Raw genomic sequence first — 14,874 nt, forward strand, 5'->3', positions numbered from 1 at the left:
AATAATTTTGTGGAATATTCTGACTTGCCATGATGCCGCTTAAAGGGAGTTTTTAAGCATATTTTGAAAAAAGGACCAAAAAGACCCATTTTTTGACTCGCTTGAGGGTTAAAATTATCGACCCAAATAATCTTTGTATTTTTATCTGCAATATTGCCAAAGACACTATATACCTAAAATGCATGGATTCCAAGGAATCTTAATCGGAACATTGTCGAAAAAATGTAGAAAAGGGGGACTTTTGCCCCTCAAATTAGTTTTCTTGGCCTTGCAAACTTTCAAAACGCCGTTACACATGTCTTCTTATTTTAGCTCCGCTTTCATAATCTGCTGAATTTTGTGTTACCCCGTGTAATAATTCAATCAACCATTTAGACAATTAACAACATTCAAACAGAGATTATCAAACTTAAGCAAAAAACCGGCTCCACCCATACGGAGCAATGTATGGCTGGGCCTGGACGGCGGGTTGGCGGTCTGGCTGACAGAATGGATGAATGGCATTAAATGACAATTAATGAAATGCAATCCAAAATGACATGATACAACTATTCGGAGAATAGTTTAGAGTTCTATAATAATTACAGCTGACGAAGGCAACCGCAAATAGCGGCGCAGAGCAGTGGCAATATTTAGCAGCTGCAGCGGCAAAAATAAGAGAAAAAAACACATTTTTTTAAAACCGCAAAGAAAGAAAATTATTTATAAAGTTGTTGTTACTGGGTGCAATCGGAACGGAGTAGCAGCGAAACTTAGCGCTGCTGCTCACAATTCCAGCTGAGAAGCTGTAATTATAGTCGGAAATTAATAATGGGGTGTATTACATCGAATGAGAGGGGGAGGGAGGGCACCCCACGAACAAACAAATGAACTTCTAACCACCAAATGACAAGACAACTAATGTCAGAGGAAGGGAGGGAAGGAGGGAGGTAAGTCGTTCGTATACAACAAAATTGCAATGAATTGCAGAGCGATTTTTCTCTTTGCAAAGCTAAGGGAAATTGTAATTTTCCTTTTTTTTCAGAAAATGGCTAAGGAATCGAAACAGAAGATGCAGACTACCAAAGAATGATGGCGGAGCGTTCAAATGCCGTAGACAATTTGGCACCACATTTCAACAGCAGCAACAACAAAAACATGTGTCATGTTTTCGGATTTCAAGCCAAGAAAATTATCAGCAGACCCAAACGAACAGCAAAGAGCAACGGAAATAAGGCAAAGCAAAAAATTGAAAAATCACAGCAACAGCAACAACAATTCGAATAATAACTAAATAGACAAAATGCCGATTCCCAAAACGATTTACTTTGAAGAATGATGACTTTTGGGCAAAGTCATCAAGGTAATTAGTCCATTTTCTCTTTTCGGGAAATTGCAGGTGGAAATCGGAAGAAAAATGTCGGAAAATTGGCAAAGAACTTGAGCAAGATAAAGAAAATATTTACATAAAATCAGCAAATAAAATATGAAAAACAAAATAAAACTAACCTCAATTTAGATTTTTTTATAAAAAAACAGGACCCCTTTGGGTCCATGGTTTTTTTTTCTATAGAAAAAAATTCGCCAGGACCCCTTTGGGTCCATGGTTTTTTTTTTTCTATAGAAAAAAATTCGCCAGGACCCCTTTGGGTCCATGTTTTTTTTTTCTATAGAAAAAAATTCGCCAGGACCCCTTTGGGTCCATGGTTTTTTTTTTCTATAGAAAAAAATTCGCCAGGACCCCTTTGGGTCCATGGTTTTTTTTCTATAGAAAAAAATTCGCCAGGACCCCTTGGGCCCAACTTTTTTCTATAGAAAAAAATCGCCAGTTTTTCTATAGAAAAAAAATCGCCAGTTTTTCTATAAAAAAATTCGCCACGACCCTTGGGTCCAAGATTTTTTTCTATAGAAAAAAATTCGCCACGACCCTTGGGTACAAGATTTTTTTCTATAGAAAAAAATTCGCCACGACCCTTGGGTCCAAGATTTTATTCTATAGAAAAAAATTCGCCATGACCCTTGGGTCCAAGATTTTTTTCTATAGAAAAAAATTCGCCATGACCCTTGGGTCCAAGATTTTTTTCTATAGAAAAAAATTCGCCATGACCCTTGGGTCCACGATTCTTTTCTATAGAAAAAAATTCGCCATGACCCTTGGGTCCACGATTCTTTTCTATAGAAAAAAAATCGCTAGGGCCCCCTTGGGTCCAAGGTTTTTTTCTATAGAAAAAAAATCGCCAAGACCCTTGGGTCCAAGATTTTTCCAAGGTCCAAGATTTTTTTTCTATAGAAAAAAAATCGCCAGGACCCCTTGGGTCCAAGTGTTTTTTTTTTTTTCTATAGAAAAAAAATCGCGAGGACCCCTTGGGTCCAAGTGTTTTTTTTTTTTTTTCTATAGAAAAAAAATCGCCAGGACCCCTTGGGTCCAAGTGTTTTTTTTTTCTATAGAAAAATAATCGCCAGGACCCCTTGGGTCCAAGTGTTTTTTTTTTTTTTTTCTATAGAAAAAAAATCGCCAGGACCCTTGGGTTTTTAGATCTAACCGTACACATGATACGTAATGATGGTACCAAATGTAGTACATTTTAGTACTTTTCGTACACTTATAGAGCGAATTGCCAAAAAAACACTTTGGTCCATTCATCATGCAGTTCAATAGTGACCCTCATTCCGAATTTAAGAGCTCTAGCTGTACCGATTCGCCAAATACAAAGGGGGTACCATATTTTGCACCTTTTAGTCATTTTTAGTACGAATTTTCGCTCAAAAATTTCAAGATTCTAGCTTGAGCCGTTTTGTCTGGGCGTTGATAATTCGTTAAGTCAGTCAATTACTTTACTCTGTTAATAATATAGTTTCCTCTCTATCCTCTCTCCCCCTCTCTCTTTGCAAATATGCTCCGATTATGAATTACGATCTCGGAGACTATTTGACGCTTTGCTGTTTTTTTTTTTCGGCGGACACTACACATATGTTTTCAATTTTATTTTAAGCCATTTGAAAATACCGTATTTACTTCTATATACAATAATATACATATACCTGTGTACATATGTAATCGCTGTATAAACAAACAAACGAACGAAGCAAACAAATTTTTGAATTACCTTCAAAATGATAACGAACTACCAAAAAAAAAAAAAAAAACCCGAACGAAAAGTGAAAGAGGTGAACAAACGTTTTACGGCCAAAAAATCGTCGAAAACATAAAAGCGAAAATAACAATAACAACAACAACAAAAAATATTGTCACAGCCAAACAACATTCAGACAAAAATAATCAGAAAATTTGCCGACAACAGCCATCAACAATGGCAGCCAGGCTGCTGCAGCAGCAGCGAAGAATGAAAAGAAAAGTGTTGCCAACCTGGGTCTTTGTCAATGACGGACGATGACGACGGCTGGTATTTCTGGTTGTTGTCGGTCGTTCATTCGTTTTGGTAAACAATGACACGGCAACAACAATTGTGTTACAACAATGCCAACATAACACAAAAATTAAAATCACTGCCTCGCCTTCTCTCTTTCACTCTATTCACCCCACTCTGAGTAACAATACAAATACTGGCAGCTACACGCTAATTGTTTACATTGTTGAAGATGTCATAGATGGTTAGGTCTTTTATTACCCTCTCTCCGACCTCTCTCTCTCTTTTCTCTTTCTGTATGGGTAATAGTGGGAGTAGAATTATGTCAACAATAAACTAGTTTACAATAGACTAAGGAGGAGGACTTGGCCAATTACAAAGACCTGATATTGAAATGTGTGACGAGAGTGGGAGAGAGGGGTTATTCCCTCTCCCTCTCTCTCTCCCACCATGTTATCATCTAATAAAAAAAAACCCAACCTATGACGGAAATAACAACACATTTAAGTGGTGGCATTGCAATTTATTTCCGTTAAATGTTTAATGAATTTTTTATTAATTGCAAATATGCATTTTATTGTTTGCCGCCAAGGCATTGCTGCTGCTGGGAAGAGAGTGAGAGAGGAGAGTTGACGTTAGAGCTGTGGGTGGCGTATGAGTAATTTGTTTGCCAAGTGTTGCCAATTGGGTTAAATGTTTGCATATCTTTATGAATATGTATTTTTATAACCTCCTTCCTTGGAAAGGAAAGGGTATATTAACTTTGTCATTCCGTTTGTAACATCTCCAAATAATCGTCGTAGACCCTATAATAGATATATAAATATATTCATAATCAGCATAAAATTCTAAGTCGATTTAACGATGTCCGTCTGTCTGTCTATTGAAATCACGATACAGCCCACATTACTTGACGTAGAGCGTCAAAATTCAGCAGAATAATTTGTATTGTGTCTAGGATGGTTGGTATTGAAAATGAGATATATCGTTCGACGTTTTGGTATAGTCCCCATATAACGGTACCTCCCGATATTCGGTATTTTGATGATTTTTGCCCCATTTTTTTCATGGATTTGTTTGAAAATTGGTATTTGTAGGTCATAACAGGTCCTAGTTCGTGTGGCGAAACATTGCATGTATAGGCCCACGCTTTGGTATAGCTCCCATATAACGGTACCTCCCGATATTCGGTATTTTGATGATTTTTGCTCCATTTTTTCATGGATTTGTCTGAACATTGGTATTTGTAGGTCATAATGGGATCTATCTCCGGTGGCGGAACATTGTATGTATAGGCCCACGTTTTGGTATAGTCCCCATGTAACGGTACCTCCCGATATTCGGTATTTTGATGGTTTATGCCACATTTTTTCACGGATTTGTTTGAAAATTGGTATTTGTAGGTCATAACAGGTCCTAGTTCGTGTGGCGAAACATTGCATGTATAGGCCCACGCTTTGGTATAGCTCCCATATAACGGGACCTCCCGATATTCGGTATTTTGATGATTTTTGGCCCATTTTTTCATGGATTTGTTTGAAAATTGATATTTGTAGGTCATAATGGGATCTATCTCCGATGGCGAAACATTGTATGTATAGGCCCACGCTTTGGTATAGCTCCCATATAACGGTACCTCCTGATATTCGGAACTTAGATGATTTTTGTCCCACTTTTTCATGGATTTGTCTAAAAATTAGAATTAGTTGGTTATAATAGGTTCTAGCTCCGATGGCGAAACATTGTATGAATAGGTCCACGTTTTTGTATATATACATATATATAGCGGTATCTCCTGATATTCGGTATTTTGATGATTTTTGCCACATTTTCCCACGAATATGTCTAAAAATTGGTATTTGTGGTCATAATTGGTTCTAATTTTTTTATTACCCTAAGGTGGAGGGTATTAAAAGTTCGGCCCGGCCGAAATTAATGTTTTTTTACTTGTTTTTTTGTTTTTTTTTTTTTTTTTTTGAAAATTCTGAAAAATCTCTTTTATGTGAGCAGCACGTGTTGCCCCGATTGGTTTTTCTTGAAAATGATTTCACTCGACTGAATGCAACGAACTTTCTTTGTTTGCTTTTATTTTTATTTTTTCGTTTTGTTACTGTCTGCGGTCTCTTTTCTTTCTGTATGGTGCGATTCTAGCCGATTCATACAAAGGTGAGACAATCAGCTTTGTTTGCTTTTCTTTCTTTGAAGGTGGAAAATGTATATTTTACTTTAACAATGATTTTTGAAGGACTTGCAGAGCGCTATAATCCAACCAGCAATTTTTTTAATATATTTGTGATTTGTCTGTCTTTACTTCATTTTACAGAGAGCAATGTTTTGACAACGAAACTGACTGTTTTGCAATATTTTCAGATCGCTACCATGCTTTCATGCCGGGGAAGGGAATGGTCACTTGACTTTTTCAACTTTCGGATTTGGCGATTTTGGTAAAAAGCTCGCTCTATATGTGTGGAGCATTCTCAAGTGAATGAGAATCACACTCACTTCTTGCCCTTCCCAAAAACCGTCATAACAAAATATTGGACCAAGTTCTAGCACATTTTCAACTAAAAACTCACCGAGTTCTGTAATTTGACGAAACATCCACACAGCCATTACTTGTGTGAATTTTTGTAATTTTTTAAGATTCAGTACCTAAAGACTGTTCTACTAATCAATCCTGGTTTTTTGCAATTTTTTCTCTTGTTTTTTAATGAAAAAAATATGGCCTTCAGAAAATCTTTCCAATATCTAAATAAGAGGTCTTTTCGGAGATCAAATGGAAATGGCGAAATTCTCGATTTTTTTTAAACATTATAAAAACTAGCAAGTGCCCGCTACTTTGTCAGCGAAAAGTTCAACATAACATTTTAGATTCGTTCCACAAATTCTCGCCTATTTAGTATTAATATTTAGTATACCAAATTTAGTACTATTTAGTACACGTTTCTCAAAACCATTTCCATATCTCGCCATCAGATACCAACAGAGGCCTTGGTATCAAAATTGGGGGATTGTTGCTCTATCCCTTCACCCAACACCTAATTTGGTACTATTTAGTATTATTCGTACAAATATGGGATGCACTTCCAAATTCAACTCCATATCATAAACATAAACACCAACAGCGGCATATATATCAAATTTCAGGATATCAGTTCTATTCCTGCACCCAATACCAAATTTTGTACCACTTAGTACTTTTCGAACAATTATAGCACATAGTTCCCAAAACTACCTTCACATCTCAATTTCAGATACCAATATAAAATTTGAAGAATCCAGCCCTATTCTTCAACCAATACTAAATTTAGTACCCTGTACAAATGTCGGACACATTTCAAAACCACCGCCAATTTCAACCTCAGATGCTAACAGTTATCTAATACCAAACTACGTAGTTGTATCTCTATCCCTTCACCCAATATCAAATATAGTACCATTTGGAACTTTTCGCACGTTCATTGAACGCATTTCCAAAACCACCTCCATATCTTAACCTCAAACACCAACACCCAAAATTAAAGAGCTAAAATTCTGAAATTTGATATTGAGGTCAGGGTTTGCATACGGAGACGTTGAAATAGTTTTGGACAGAAAAATTGGATGTGCAATGTTTTTACTAATATCCTCCTCGAAAAAATTTAATTTTGAGTACCAAACACGAATTATTGGAAAGAATCTAAAATTTAAACATTTATTCAAAAAAAATATTTTATAAATTAAATCATGTGACCGAACGAGAAGCAATTCTTTGAAAATAAGAATAATTCCAAAAAAATGAAAACAGTTCCTAAAATGCATGAATTTATACTTAAAAATTATGAACTTTTTTCAATTTTCTTGAATCACGCGCATTTTTTAATCGTAGCAACATTTATGTAAAACTCAAATATTTTCTTACCTAATGCCATGTTTACGTTAGAACTTTTTGTAGGGTTAACCTACTTTGAGAGGATTTATTTGAAGTAAAAGTAATGAATATGACAATTTAAATCCAAATCCAGTGGGTTAATCCTCATATATATAAACGTACTGTAAGCTAGGAATCCGAAAGAGAAATAATTTATTGAATATTAAGAACATTTCCCAAAATCCATTAATTAATACATTAATTTTAGGAACTTTATTCCATTTTCAACAAAAAAAAAATTAAATTTTTAATCGTATTTATAATGATTTGAAACACAAATATTTTCTAAACTAAAGCAGGAATCCGAAAAACAAACAATTTATTGCATCTAAAGAACAGTTCCTAAAATCTATGAATTAATTCATTCATTTTATGAACTTTTTTTTTATTTTCATTAGAAAGTGTTTTCATTGGATTGTACCAACATTAATTCAGAATACAAAAAATAATTGAAAATACAATAATGTTTCCGAAAAAGAGTGTTTTTTCTTGAAATTGAGAATAGTTCCTAAGATTCATGAATTTATACATAAAAAATTTGAACTTTGTTATATATTTTTAAAAAACAGAAATTTTTCATTCGCGTCAGCATTTTGTCGAAGTAAAAAGCAATTTCTAAACTAAACTATGAACCCCAAAGAAAATTAAGAACTGTTTTTAAAATCAAGAAATTGATGCATGACTTTTATGAACTTGATCATATTTTCTGCATTAGTCGTACTAACATTTTTTAAACAAATATTTTCAAAGAATAAACGGTGTTTTGGGAAAGGTAAACTTAAAAAAGTATTTTTTTTTTTTTTTTTTTGAAATGAAGAACAGTTCCTAAAATCAATGAATAAATACATAAATATTAAGATTTGTATTATATTTCATTAAAAAGTGCGTTATTTCTATCGCACCAACATTTATATGAAATTCCAATATTTTCTAAACAAAAGTTGGTGTCCGAAAGAAAATGTTTTTTTTTTCTTGAAATACAAAATAGTTCATAAAATCCATGAATTAATACATAAATTTTATGAACTTTAATATCATTTCTTCAAAAAACGGTATTTTTCAGCGTAGCAGCTCATAGATGTCCGAAACTATGTAGGGAAACAATTTCGGGAAATTAAGAGCAGTTCCTAAAATCTATGAATAATTTCATTAATTTTATGAACTTTTTTTCTTTCTTTAAAAACGGTAATTTTTCCAGCGTACCAATATCTATTCAAATTACATATAGTTTCTCAACTAAGCCATGTATCCGAAAGAGAACCAATTAAAAAAAATAAATAAGAAACAATTCCTTGTCATTAAGAACAGTTCCTAAATTCCATGAAATAATACATAAATATTATGAACTTTATTATACTTCCATTAAAACCTGCATTCAATTATTTTCAACAAATATTTTCTAAACTAAACTAAGTATCCGAAAGAGAAACAATTTTTGAAAATTAAGAACAGTTCCTTAAATCTATGAATAATTACATTAATTTTATGAACTTTTCTTCTTTCTTTAAAAACGGTATTTTTTCCATCCTACCAATATCTATTTGAATTACAAATATTTTCCTTACCAAAATATGTGTTCGGAAGGGAAATTATTAAAAAAAGAAAATATGAAATAATTCGTTGAAATTAAGAACAGTTCCTAAATTCCATGAAATAATACATAAATATGATGAACTTTATTATACTTTCATTAAAACGAATATTTCGTCGATCCTACCAACAGTGTTTTGAAACACAAATATTTTCTAAACTAAACTAAGTATCCGAAAGAGAAGCAATTTTTGAAAATTAAGAACAATTCCTAAAATTCGTGAATTAATGGATTAATATTATGAACTTTAGTATAATTTCTCCAAAAACGGTAAATTTTCCCGAGTCTACATGCAAATATTTACCAAACTAAACCATGTGTCTGAAAGGGGAACAATTTTAAAACAATAGAAATGGAAAATATGAAATATTTTCTTGAAATTAAGAACCGTTCCTAAATTCCATGAATTAATACAAAAATATTATGAACTTTATTATACTTTCAATGTATTTTTTTCGATCGTACCAATAGTTATTTGAAACAAATATTTTCATGTGTCCGAAAGAGAAACAATTTTTGAAAACTAGGAACAGTTCCTAAAATCTATGAATAATTACATTAATTTTATGAACTGTTTTTCTTTCTTTAAAAACGGTAATTTTTCCAGCCTACCAACATCTATTTGAATTACAAATATTTTATTTACCAAACTATGTTTTTAGAAGGGAAATTATTAAAAAAAAGGAAAATATGAAATAATTCGATGAAATTAAGAACAGTTCCTAAATTCCATGAACTAATACATAAATATTATGAACTTTATTATATTTCCATTAAAACCTGTATTCTTTCGATCGTACCAACAGTTTTTTGAAACACAAATATTTTTCTGGCTAAACTAAGTGTCCCAAAGAGAAACAATTTCTGGAAATTAAGAACTGTTCCTAAAATCTATGAATAATTACATTAATTTTATGAACTTTTTTTTCTTTCTTTAAAAACGGTAATTTTTCCAGCCTACCAACATCTATTTGAATTACAAATATTTTCTTTACTAAACTATGTGTCCGAAAGAGAAAATATTTTAAAACAACAAAAATGTAAAATATGAAATAATTCCTTGAAAATAAGAACAGTTCCTAAAATCTATAAATTAATAGATACATTTTATGAACTTTATTATATTTTCATTAAAACGTGTATTCTTTCGATCGTACCAACAGTTTTTTGAAACACAAATATTTTTCTGGCTAAACTAAGTGTCCGAAAGAGAAACAATTTTTGAAAATTAAGAACAGTTCCTAAAATCTATGAATAATTACATTAATTTTATGAACTTTAATATAATATATTTAAAAATGGTAATTTTTCCAGCGTACCAACATCTATTTGAATTATAATTTTTTTCTTTACTCAACTGTGAATTCGGAAGGGAAATTATTTAAAAAAAAAAATATGAAATAATTCCTTGAAATTAAGAACTGTTCCTAAAATCCATGAATAAATACATAAATATTATGAACTTTATTATACTTCCATTAAACCTGTATTCTATCGTACCAACAGTTTTTTGAAACACAAATATTTTTCTGGCTAAACTAAGTGTCCGAAAGAGAAACAATTTTTGAAAATTAAGAACAGTTCCTAAAATCTATGAATAATTACATTAATTTTATGAACTTTATTATATATTCATTAAAATGAGTGCTCTTTCGATCGTACCAACATTTATTCGTAATACAAATTCCAACTAAACTACAGTTAAGTAAATAGAAAATAAAATACAGATATATATGAAGTAAATAATACAGATTTTGGGTTATAAATGTCTCTGGGGAATCACTGGGGAAACTTTTAATAAATTCGACTCAAACGGTAATTGTAATCTGCTGTAGATTCTTATTGTACTGCTCGAAAACCCTGAGCCGGCGATCTAGATCATCCATTTTTTGCAGCATAAATTTAAATTTCTGTTCATAAATGCCAATAATGGCTTTGAATTCATTGCGCAAGGTGTCCACTTCGCTGAGGGTGAATTGGGCAGAATCTCCTTGGGTTTCCTCCGATGGGATGATAATGTCATCAGTAAATTCCTGGGCGTCCTGGCTAAGACGGGCGGCTAGAGTGTTGAGGGCTAGATTTTCTTTTGAGGCAATCTGGGCATATTTGCTCTCCTCCTCCTCCGTGTCTTTATCTTCTTCCTGGGGATCTTCTATGCGATACATACACTTAATGCCACCAATATATTCCCCGGGATACTCTGGATCATAGGCATCCATGGTATAGCCAATTTTCCAGGGCCGAATCAGCATATCCATCATTAGCTGGAGACTATAGCAATTCCAATTGTTGCCATGCAAATAGAAATGTTGAAGTTTCTCGAAATAACGAAATTGATCGGGATCCAAATGGGTCAGACGATTGTGACTGACATTTAGAGATTTCAAACGCTCCGAGGCGGAGAGTATCGCAATGGGAATGTTACTAAGGCTGGTATTGCTGAGATCCAGCGTCTGCAGGGAATCGGTTTCCCAATATTCGGGTAGGGTTTTCAAATGCGGATTATTGGAGACATCAAAGTACTCCAGATTGGTGGCCTGACTTAGAGAGGAAATTTGCTGTAGCGAATTATCGCTTAGCCTCAAGGTTTTCAGGGCATCTGGCCGGGAGAAATATAGCTCCAATATGTGATTCCTTTCCAAATCCACGTGGTGTACCTTGCCATAGATATTCACCCGGGCGATGGAACAATTCCTAACCCAAAGATGGTCAACATTCATATTGGCCACCAGGCTTTGCAGATTCGGATTGTGTGACAGATCCAAAAAGTCCATTTGTTTTTGGGCCTGCAAAGAATATTCCTCCAGCTGTTGCAGGCGATTGCCATCCAAATGGAGACTTCTTAGGCGGGGATTGTTGAGGAATAACTCATTGTTGATAATACTCAATTTATTCCCAGCCAAATTAAGTTCCTGCAGAGCGCCGAGAGAATCAAAGATCCCCTTGGGCAAGGTACTCAGTTGGTTGTCATGCAGATCGAGCATGAAAAGCTTTTTCATGTCCTGAAACGAATCCCGATGAAGACGTTCGATTCTATTGCCATCGAGGAAGAGGAAGGCAAGATTCTCGGCCAATTTAAAGGTGCTGGGCTTAATGTCCCTTAGCTTATTGTTCGAGAGCAGCAGAATCGACAAGCTATTGGCCATAAGGAAATTCTCCCAGCTCATATTCTGTATCGAGCAGTTACGCATATCCAGCTCCTCGATTTTCAGGGAATAGAAAAGATTCAGCGGGAAATTGGCAAATTTGGAGTTGAGAAATTTCAGAACCTCATAGCTTTGGGGCCTCTTGAAAACATAGGTGGTGTCCGAGGTGAAACGTATGGCTGGCTTCTTTTCAAAATAAACCACTTCTGCGGGATTGTCATATTGGAAATCATGGCATTCTCCCTGCTGGCAATTGTCCTCCAGGAGGCCCACATCGAACTCTTTCAAGGCCGGCAGATAATCATCCTCGTCATAGAAATATTCAAAACTTGACACGACCTCTGGGGAGTTGGAGGAGGAGTCTTGGGAATTTTCCCCGGCAGCCAGGGAATTTTCTGAAATTGAATTCTCCTTGGAATCCGCAACATCATCCTTGGAGCTTTCAGTTTCTCCCGTTACCTCCATGAATTCAGGTTCCTGTGCTCTCACCCTGACCCCAAGGAGCAGGGAGTTCACGACGAAAATGGCCATTACGGCCAAACCAAGTTTAGCCATTTTCCAAGACTCGATGAGGTGGCGAATTTTTCAAACCGTTTTTGGAAAACCCGAAACCGAAACCGAAAAAAATAAGAAAATATTTTGAAATTGTTGTTGTTGCTTCCTCGTCGTCGTCGTCGTCGATTTTCTATGACATATCTGTTCGTTTCGACGTTTAACAATAAACTGAAATTTTTGCGTATCCAATTTGAAAAAAATGGCCAACCACCCACTGGGTCGGCCAATTTCCAGCAAATGTATTATTTTTCATCTGTTGTTGTTTTTGCCGTTGTTGTTTTATTATTATTTTATATTATATTTTAATTTCAAATGGACAATAATAAAAAACGAACGAACGGTCGAACGAACGGGTAATTATTCCAATAAAACAAATTTCAAAAGAATTTCCATTATAGAATTTTCATTCCGAAATGAAAATTGTTTTTCGTTCGCTGTTATTCATTAATGATAGCCAGAGCTTAGTTCGGCGTTTTTTTTTTCTGTCTCTCTAATTGACCTCCATTCTCTGGGGCGGCCCCAATTTGTAGGGCAGAGAGGGTATCCATAAAAACCAACTTTGCATTCATTGGCCAGCTATCATCATTAGTTTGCTACTCTTTCGCCCGACCGCTACCTCTCTCCATTCTTCTTCGCCTTTGCTTGGACTATGATCACAAATTGTGATCATCCGTTTTTTTTTGCTACTGTTGTTATGAATCGCTCGCCATTATTGAGCTTTAATTTAGAACAGATATGTGCAGCAGCAATAACTTGGCACGAATCTCCTCGATTCTCTCTCCCTCCATGAAAAAAAATATTTTTTTTTCAGAAAAAAAATTGTGTACTTTATGAAATGATATTCAATTTCAAGTTCACATTTGGTCCTTCGAGCAAAATAAACATGCACACCCTTGCTCAAGTGGATCCAAAAAGATTCAAGGGCTCACAATTTTCCCCTTCTAGGAATTACTCAAGGCCAATGTGTTTAGCAGAATATCCCCATTATTAATTTACAAAATTTGAGGAGGAATTTTGTAATATTTCAATTTGGTCCTTCGAGCCCAATAAGCATGCACGTGCCTGCTCAAGTGGACCTAAAAAGACTCACAATGTTGTGGCTCAATAATTACTCGAGGTCAAAAGGTTCAGCAGCATCCATTTCATTATTAATTTATTAAATTTTAAATCGATACGAGGAAGAGTTTATTTTTATATTCGCATTTGGTCCTTCGACACCAAAGAGCATGTACAAACTTGCTTGCGAGGGCCTCCAATTCATCCAACAGTCCATAATTTCCATGTCAATTAAAAATATATATATTTCAATCTGATAGAAAATCAGATTGCTTTTAATATTGACATTTGGTCCTTCGAGCTAAATGAGCATGAATGTGCTTGCCTAATTGCATCTAAAGAGGGCTCAAGGACTTAACATTTCCCCGTCTAGGAATTATTCAAGACCACTGTGTTTAACAGCATCCAATTCAGCATAACTCTACTAACTTTTGAATAGAGTTATATTGATCATATAATTTGGTCCTTCGAGCCCAAAGAGCATACACAAGCATGCTAACGGAGGTCTCAAAGTGATCCGATAGTCCATAATTTCAATGTCTAGGAATAATCGAACTTCAAATTTCAGCAGCTTTCACATCGGCTTTAATTTAATAAATTTCAAACTGATATAACATCAGATTTCTTTTAATATTTGCATTTGATCCTTCGGGCTAAGTATGCATGACCATGCTTGCTCACGTGGACGAAGAGCTGTAGATTTTTTTTTCCGTTTCAAGAAGAGCTGGACATCTTCTACGTCCCAATGTCCAGGTCTTCTATTGAGAATAGAAGACCTCCAGGTCTTCTATTGACAATAAAAGACCTCCAGGTCTTCTATGGACGATAGAAGAGACCTGCAGCTCTTCTATGGACGATAGAAGAGACCTGCAGCTCTTCTATGGACGATAGAAGAGACCTGCAGCTCTCCTATGGACGATAGAAGAGACCTGCAGCTCTTCTATGGACGATAGAAGAGACCTGCAGCTCTTCTATGGACGATAGAAGAGACCTGCAGCTCTTCTATGGACGATAGAAGAGACCTCCAGCTCTTCTATGGACGATAGAAGAGACCTCCAGCTCTTCTATGGACGATAGAAGAGACCTCCAGCTCTTCTATGGACGATAGAAGAGACCTCCAGCTCTTCTATGGACGATAGAAGAGACCTCCAGCTCTTCTATGGGCGATAGAAGGGACCTCCAGCTCTTCTATGGACAATAGAAGCCCTGCAGCTCTTCTATGGACAATAGAAGCCCTGCAGCTCTTCTATGGACGATAGAAGCCCTGCA

General features: G+C 35.0%; 2 protein-coding genes across 4 annotated transcripts in view; both read right to left on the bottom strand.

The window, feature by feature from the left end:
* The window catches only part of LOC101890250 (5'-AMP-activated protein kinase subunit gamma-1), a 336,316-nt gene that overhangs the window by 249,723 nt on the left and 71,719 nt on the right, over positions 1 to 14,874 (bottom strand). The window lies entirely within an intron of this gene.
* Positions 10,439 to 12,763, bottom strand: LOC101887269 (uncharacterized). Its single transcript, XM_005178663.4, has one exon. It carries the CDS (start codon positions 12,547 to 12,549, stop codon positions 10,657 to 10,659), a length of 1,893 nt encoding a protein of 630 aa, XP_005178720.1. The 5' UTR covers positions 12,550 to 12,763; the 3' UTR covers positions 10,439 to 10,656.

The sequence above is a fragment of the Musca domestica genome, unplaced genomic scaffold, assembly GCF_030504385.1.
Source record: "Musca domestica strain aabys unplaced genomic scaffold, Musca_domestica.polishedcontigs.V.1.1 24, whole genome shotgun sequence".
NCBI classification, from domain to species: domain Eukaryota; kingdom Metazoa; phylum Arthropoda; class Insecta; order Diptera; family Muscidae; genus Musca; species Musca domestica.